This window comes from Papaver somniferum, unplaced genomic scaffold (assembly GCF_003573695.1).
Source record: "Papaver somniferum cultivar HN1 unplaced genomic scaffold, ASM357369v1 unplaced-scaffold_132, whole genome shotgun sequence".
Lineage (NCBI taxonomy): Eukaryota > Viridiplantae > Streptophyta > Magnoliopsida > Ranunculales > Papaveraceae > Papaver > Papaver somniferum.
Genome location: NW_020622381.1, coordinates 6,245,987 through 6,254,353, shown reverse-complemented (window position 1 = coordinate 6,254,353; position 8,367 = coordinate 6,245,987). Strand labels below are relative to the sequence as shown.

At 38.8% G+C, this 8,367-nt stretch overlaps 1 protein-coding gene across 1 annotated transcript; it reads left to right on the top strand.

Annotated features, from left to right (window-relative positions):
* The first annotated feature begins 7,233 nt into the window (after positions 1–7,233).
* Positions 7,234–8,127, top strand: LOC113332681. Its single transcript, XM_026579200.1, has 2 exons — positions 7,234–7,464; positions 7,572–8,127. The coding sequence occupies exons 1-2, from the start codon at positions 7,374–7,376 to the stop codon at positions 7,691–7,693; spliced, it is 213 nt and encodes a 70-aa protein (XP_026434985.1). The 5' UTR covers positions 7,234–7,373; the 3' UTR covers positions 7,694–8,127.
* Positions 8,128–8,367: the final 240 nt, after the last annotated feature.

Below are 8,367 nucleotides of genomic sequence, written 5' to 3'. Positions count from 1 at the left end.
CGGCATCACCCGCGCCTCCATCCTGAACACAGCGTCTTCCTTACCAGACCCCCCGAGCACATCCCAATCATCATTGGGGGAAAGTAGAGAGAAGTCTTCAGGAAAATCAAGAGCATCGTCAAGGAGATCCCCTGCGGAATAAACCCGGTCAAAAGAGAACTCTTGAGACATGGTGGGGAGAGTTCCCAGCATCACCAGCAGGGACTGACATATCAGCGATAACACTGCCATCAGCTACCGCGGCATTATTTCCTCCATCACCTTCAAAACCCGCACCAATATCCTCTCGACATTAGGGGGGAAGTATCAGTACGTTCTTCCCCATCAAAAATCTCATCCTCGGCAAACTCTTCGTTTACCGGACTGGTAACTTCTTCATGAACCTCAGCCTCACCCATCACAATGGTAGAAGACTGCTTCGGCCCAATATTTTTCTTCTTCGAAACCTGCAAACCAACACATGTTCCACAGAGTTACTTTCCGAACAGGCGCGGCCAGAAACTGCAATAACCATACCTTAGCAGTTGTAGCACTCTTCGGTGGAAGTATAACACCAGAACCTTCCTCCTCGTCTCCTTAAACGACGTCGAGGGAATAAGGAAAGTTCATACCTGCGAAGTTTAAACGCCAGGGACAGAAATCTCCATAACGAGCAGGAGGAGATTCACGTGGCCTGCTACTCCCAGAAGGACGCCAACCGCGTGGACCGGGAATCCAACCGTACGCCCAAGGACCAACAACTTCGATTACAGTAGCGTGCCACTCGTAGTCATGGTCACGCTTGATCCTCTCACGTGCCGGAAAAAGTTTCCGCTGACTAGACCCCTCGGTGCCTGGAACATACTTCAGTTTGGCATCGCTGACCTCACTTAACAGACGAATTTCACCCCGAGGAGCAGCGAGATTCCGAAGGCTAACACTCCACGGTTTACGATTCCTACTATTGACGTAATCACCAAAAGAGTTGTTGAAGTTTTCAGGAGTACCATTCCCTCTCTGCGGGATTTGGAACGTAACATGTCATCGTCGTCTGTCCCTTACTCCGCAGATAACACTCCTTCAGTGCACGGAGATAATTCCCCGATAATTGCGACAGAACGGCTGTGAGTATTGGTAGAAGAGCCTTCACGACCAGCAAGCACATCGTAATAGAAGGAGTCGCCAGACTTGTACAACGGCAGCATAAGACCCGCCTCGAAAGCTCCAACCGTAGTCAACAATGGAACTCGTCAAACTGATACTTCGAGAGGAGCTCATAAGTAATATCATCCTCAGGGGCATAGAAACGAACCTCGAAGGCTTGAAGCTCATGCTTTTCCTTGAAAACTTCAAGGTCAATATGCTTGAACGTCACTTTCTTCTTGCTGACCGAACACTGCGTATCACCGGGGCAGCCTCATCCTGTTCCGCGGGGTCGGACGAACCAACAAAAGCCTCGGAAGCTCGTCTTTTCAAAGAGGATTCTTAGACGATTCAGTCCTCGGGACACAACCTTTGGTGTTCTTCCCTTTGAGAGGAAGTACTGGAGGCGGCGGTAGAGGGTGCTGCACAGGCACTACTGAACGCAGAGGAGGAACATCAAAGCAACAGCACGAGGAGGTGTCTGCGCACACCTAACGTCATCACGAGGACGAGAAACCGCACGTCGGCAGCGTTTCGAGACCCGGAAGGATTTTTTGAGGACCATCTTTCCTAGGAGGAGAGGCCTTCGCCCCTGAAGAAGAAACTCTGATACCACGGGGATCCATTTGAGACTCTCTGCGCGGAGGGGATCTCGGTAGACTAGAACCCGGAGTTTGATAAGGAAGCTGCGGACGGTCAGACATGGCTGCGAAGAGATACAACATAAACAAGTTAGAAACAAACACAAGGTCATCACCAAAGATCAAAAAACCACAAAATTAGCAGTCCATCTCAACATAGCACAGAAACCCTAAAACCCCAAACTCAAAAGTCCAATCAATACACGTAAAACAATGGCCTCCTCGATTTCCGACGAAGAACAGGGGCAAACTAGCATACAAGCATTAGAAAAGGGTTCTTCATCACAAACAAGGACGACAGCAGCAGAAAGGGAGGCTACAATACGATCAACAACAGAAAATTTACAACCAACACAGCTTAAAACAAAAGGAACAAAGAAAAGAAACCTTACCACCACAAACAGCAGGAAGAGGACAACAAACCAGAAACAATGAAGAAGGGAGCGTGATTAATGCTAAGACAGAGGATTTAATGGTCGAAGAACAAAGAATGAAGACTGACAGATAATGAAACAAACCAGAAACAATGAAGAAGGGAGCGTGATAATGCTAAGACAGAGAATTTAATGGTTGAAGAACAAAGAATGACAGAGAATGAAATTAATTTTCGAAGGAGAATGAAATTAATTTTTCTCCCCTCCTTAATATACTAAGAAAGAGAAGGAAGTTAAGGGAGGAATGGGAAACGTGCCCATTAAATGAGCAGTTAATGCACGAATAAGAAACATGCCCAAGTCTCTAGGAGAAGTTATTAGGAGAGAGGAAGAATATGTAACGACTGTTTTCTTCAATGCTCCCACTAAACACTCAAGCCCGAAGAAAAGGGGCAAATTGTGTGCACATATTTCATCATCAAACACGTGTATATAGGAACATACGTGGAGAGCATGCGGACAAAGTCATCAAAGCATGATGACATGTGCCCACAGCAAGATGCCCATCCCGCCGACGTTGGATCTTTGCCCGAAACAAATCTAAGGGCAGAAGTTAAAAAGACGTACCGGTAACACGATGTACTGCGGAGCACCAGATAACTCCCGAAGAGTTACTTTATCTCATCCCAAAAGAAGCCAAGATCAACGGTGGAGAGAAAATGAACTGACATGGATGTGACAGGGGCAGAAGACACTTGCCTGACACGAGCAGGCACCTCAACTACCCGCATTAAACACTCTGAGCAGCATACGTGTCGATCAACCCGTGGAACGAACGAGACGACTCTGCGTGATGAAGTAATAAACGAAGACCCCCGCGTGATGGACACAAACACAAGAAGATAAGGTTCCAACGGTCCTCAGAGATGGGTCCCACACTCTAACCCTATAAATACCCCCTCTCCACCAAGAGTAAGGGGATCGGAAAATGAGGAAGGGAAGGAGAGAGAAGATTGTGAGTGTAAGTTAGTCCTTTACATATACAGATCTATGTAAACCCCAAAGTCACTCGACTATCTTTGTAACCATCAAGTATATAGTGAAACAACAACCCCGTGGATGTAGGCCTTAGTGCTGAACCACGTAAATCCCAGTCTTATTTACATTTCAGCACTTTATATTTGCCTAACGCTCCATGAGTTTTACTTTTATGCTTCGTTTTCTTTATCTTCCCATACGTAAACGCCCCTCTCGATGTTATTGGATGAGGCTATGATAAACTCGAAGGTTTGGAGCCAAGGAATCAATACCATTGTATTATCAGTGCGAGTCCATACCTAGAGTGCGAATATTGTTTGTGAACATATAGATGCCTTCGTGATTTACGTGTTCACAATGCAATTTAAGTTTTTGGTTAAATCCTGAGTTTTGGTCTCAGCGCCAATGCTTATCATTGTGCTTTTTTCCAGATTGATTTTTAAGCATGTATTTCAAAATTAGAGTTGATCACACTTCTAGGAAAAATTGTCCAAATGGCGAAAAAAATATTCAGAAAGGCGGAAGGCCACACCTTTCTATCAACTGATTATTACTTCGGTTCAACATGATCTTCACAAGGTCAAACATTAGACAATAACAAGTGGGATTGGAACGTAGATAATACTTAACAGCACGTTAAAAACCTTTTATTGCGTCTCCCGACTGTAGATGCGATGAGGAGACAAGTCAACCAAGGATAACATGTTCACTCCAGCCTTGCCTTTCGCAGAGGGTAAAGGCCCTTAAACATGTTAAAAAAAAGTCAATTGTCAATAATGCTAAGTAATGTTTTCTCGACAATCAAGATGGTCGCGTTAGTATCTGAAATTCTGAATTAGTGTGTGTTCATTGTTCACACGATCACAAAATCATTTATAGGATACGCAAACTTACGATCATAGGTATAACTGTAAGATAGTAAAACTCCGCAAAGACTTAATTGGCAAAGAACATACTGTTACTATTGATGTGTGTTCCCCAGAAAAACAAAAACAAACCATGTATCAGAGAAGTCCAAGTGCCGATTTGATAACCTAATGGAAGGGCGGGCATATGAAACTTGCTGTTTACCTATGGCCGTATAGGCAAAACCATGGAGTCCATGGTTTCCCAAAATCTTGGGATATTGTTAATTAGGTCAGCCTCTGCAATATGTACACATGATCTGTGTCGGTGCACATGTTCAGAAACCCTATTCCCATGACTTACCGTTATCGGTTATATCCAACCGTTATTAAACTGGTACCCACCCACTCAGAGTAGTCAGTTCATCCCATTTCTCCAAATGAACCAAACTTATATTTCTTTCTTTTATCTGGAAATGTTTAAATTTTTTGAAGACAACATCACCTTAATTCAGTCAAGAACTTCTGCATGTTCTGCAAAAGAATAAAAGAAAAATAACATGGACAACTACACTTCCCGAGATGAAATTGTAAGTTAAAAGATAATATAAAATCACCAGGTAAGTTAATCTATATGTTCAAACCCTAGGGCTCAGAGTAATCACCCCTAATTAGGATTAGGTTTTACGTATTCGATGGGTTGGAATTAAGAATATCAACTTGTAAATGGCACCTTTAAATTATGAGATCATCATCAGTATCAAACACAAAACGCAACTCAAGTAAAAATACCCCATTGAACGTAATAAGTCGGGTATCATTGTTCATCGAACTAAACAAATGTTTAATCACATAGGAAGGAATCAGAAAAATGAAATCCAAAGAGCATCTTAAGTCACTCTTAAGTGAAAAGTTTACGCAATGTTATTATAATTTAGTTTGTTGCTTTTTGATGATAAAAACAAAACTCTTAACGCGTTGATTACCTAAGCCTCAATCAAAAAAGTCATCACCCGGTTAAATACTCGATTAATAATTTGTCTGCAAAAATAATTTATGTAATACGTAATGCTTGTACTGCTTGTACAGTATTCGGTTATTAGAAAAATGTTAAATACTACTCCTCTGTTACTTTTTAATAGGTCAGTTTTTTTTTTTTGAAAAGATTAAGGAAATTAAGAGAACTAATTATTGAAAGTGATCCTCTAGACACTTGTCAATAAAAAAAGTGAAGTGAAGTGAAATGGTCTCCATAACACTTGTCAGCCAAAGAAATAAGTGAAATGGTCCACATAACACTTGTCATCAAAAAAAATTAAAAGAAAAATGGTCCTAGAAAATTAAAATAACATTTGACTTTCCCAATTAGAAAACTGACCTGTTTTTTTGAAATATTTATTTATAGAAACTGGTTTATTAAAAAATAACGTAAAAAGTAAGAATCTATGATTTTTTTGGGGCAGTATAATCGTACTAATTGGTACAACTATTTAAGTTTACGTGTCGAATAAATTGTTCGAATTAATGAATGAATGAAATCAGAATTTGCTTAAAAAATAGACTTTTGGATCGATGAGGAATGCTAATATTCCTATGGAACATTATGAATCAACATGCCACACACATGACTACATGTGGTTGGGTAATTCACTGCTAATTAGATATCCTCATATCTTCAACTGATAGTTTTGTCTAGCTTGGAGATCTCCTTCCTACTATATAGCCTAATTAATTATTTCTTGCCCTCCTTACTAATTAGATTTACTTTCTAATTAACATTTCTTAATTCTTGATCGAATAGTCGGTCACGTACGGAAATGAACAGATCCATTATGTAAGAGTAAGATCCCGAATCGGGTTTTGATCGTGTTTTTAATCCTTTCATTCACACTCCCCATCATTTTTCCGGACTGATTTATTTTTAGACCAAAATGAGAAAAGTGATAGAAATACGAAAATTTGCCACCACTATGTTGATATTGTGCAAGGGAAAGAACTGTTAAGAGGATCAAACTATTGAAATGGAAGTATCTTTATCAAATGATTCAATGAAAAAATGTGTGAGATTGTGAACTACTTAAGGTAGAAATAGAATTCTTAAGGAGGTCACTGAACTACTCAAGAGTTGCAATTGATAAAACTGCTTAAATGTTTGTGTTAGTAATGAGAAACATGTACAATGAATCAATGATTAGGACCTAGTTTTCAGTTAAAATTGAAAGGAATAAACACTACTAGTGTACTACTGCTCTTTTTTTAACGTAAATATGATTGTTTGGGTGTTTCGCGTAAGCAAGCTAAATATTTGGAAAAGTGTGCTTCACTTGGATATGATTTGGGTGTCTTAGCGTTTTCTATTCTTGGGGAACTTGGTGAAGATACTTTGTGTTTTTTCAAGCGCCTGAAGAATTGTATTGTTAATAACAATGCTAGTAGTGATTTTGGTAATTTTATTTTTCATAGATTAGGCATTGTTATTCAAAGAGGTGTTGGAGTCCAGCTTGTTGCTAGGTTTAATAACTAAAGGCTTTGTATAAGTTTAACAGATCGTTTTGGTTCGGAATACAAAGCTATACTCGAAAAAAAAAAAAGGTCTTAACGTTATTAAAAATTTAATTTAGTTAAATGCATATTATTGGAAATTATTTTGTGAACAGGTAACGTACATGTGCCGTATGGGACGAGATATTTTATTGTATTTAGCGTAAAATTATTAAACAAAAGAATGTGAATTGGGGTATCTAAGGCATCCGTTGTTCAACGAAAAGGGTATCTTTAACATCTTGTTTATATAGTACGAAAATACAGAAAAGAAATAAGGTCGGCCATGAATATAGTTATTGTGCCAAAAAAAGTAGCAACCAAAACATTTGATGCGTTAGAAGGGACGGTCATGAGTTTTGTTGAGTTGCAAGCATGTGCATGTGTCCTTTAGCTTTCACAAACTCATTAAAAAGAAGAAAAAAAAATTAAATTATTAAGAAAACAGAATAATTAAAATTAAATGAAATTAAGGTAAGGTAAGCTTAATTTGATGAAAATTTGGAAAAGAAGAAGTGTCATGAGTCATTTATAATATAAGTTAAGCTCAAGTCCCGGATCTTGCCCCACCTTTAGCCCTACACACCCATCTCTCTAGCTAGGTCATAAGTACTCCAAGTTTGCATCATCTGTATCTCACCAGTCCGAAGAATAACTTGTATATATACCATAGACACTTCATTCATCCTTTTCAAATTCAAAGTTTCATTTCATTTGAACGAGAAGCGAAGAGAAAAAAGACTACTACACTACTGCTTACTACTTACAAAAATCATCAAACACATTACAAGAAAAAGAAGAAGAAACCAAAGATGGCTTCATGGGTTCGTACAATCAAAGCTCCATTCAAGAAGTTGTTCAATCAACAACAAAGCAACTCAAGAGATAAGAAATCTCAACAAGGTATGTACATATATATATAAAAACACACATACTTGTCTTTCACTCATCTATATGTATTTGGTTATATTGAAATGGTATTAATTTGTTCTTCTCTTGGAAAATTGCAGAACATGATAATCGAATAGTAATGGATTTGCAAGGAGAAGTAATGGCGTGTGCATACGAAGACGTTCAAGTTATGTGGTCGATGCTTGATAAATCCAAGCAAAGAGTTTGCACCGTTAATTAGTTCTGACGATATATCAACTACGGCGAAGCTGATCATCTATTCATGGCCATATCATTGACGAAGAAAATCATATTGGCATGGGTATATGTCTGCAAACAATCTGTATAGTTAATTTGTAGCTAGGAATCCGAAGAAGAAGAAGAAGAAGAAGAAGAAGAAGAAGAAGAAGAAGAAGAAGAAGAAGAAGAAGAAGAAGAAGAAGAAGAAGAAGAAGAAGAAAGTACTTGAAGATCAGATGATGGTGATGGCATATAAGATAATAGCTACTTAATTCATGCTTTTATTTTGTACCTTGTAGCTGTTTAATTCATAGCCGTCCTATTAATTTTGATGTTTGTTGTTATATAGCAAATCCCCATGGTTTATATTGAAATTTATCATGGTGTGATTTAATGGATAAGAAGGGAAAAAAAACAGTGGATTTTGTTTTTTCATACAACGGTTGTTCATTGTTCACCAATTTTGGTCAATTAATCAATTAACTTTATAAGTTAGAAATCAAATACAACTATGTGAATGGTACCTTATTTAGGTTGCTTGTAGTTCCATATCGATTTTAGTGAGACCGGAGACTATTGTTCATTAGTTGGCGCGTTATTCTCGAGTTCATTTGAAAGTCCCATCAGAAAACCAAAGCCAAAAACAAGTAAAGTTCAAATTCCAGAAAAACAAAC

Coding starts and splice junctions, on each gene's coding strand:
- LOC113332681 (XM_026579200.1), top strand. CDS start 7,374: ATGGCTTCATGGGTTCGTACAATCAAAGCTCCATTCAAGAAGTTGTTC. Junction 7,465..7,571: donor AGATAAGAAATCTCAACAAG/GTATGTACATAT, acceptor GGAAAATTGCAG/AACATGATAATCGAATAGTA.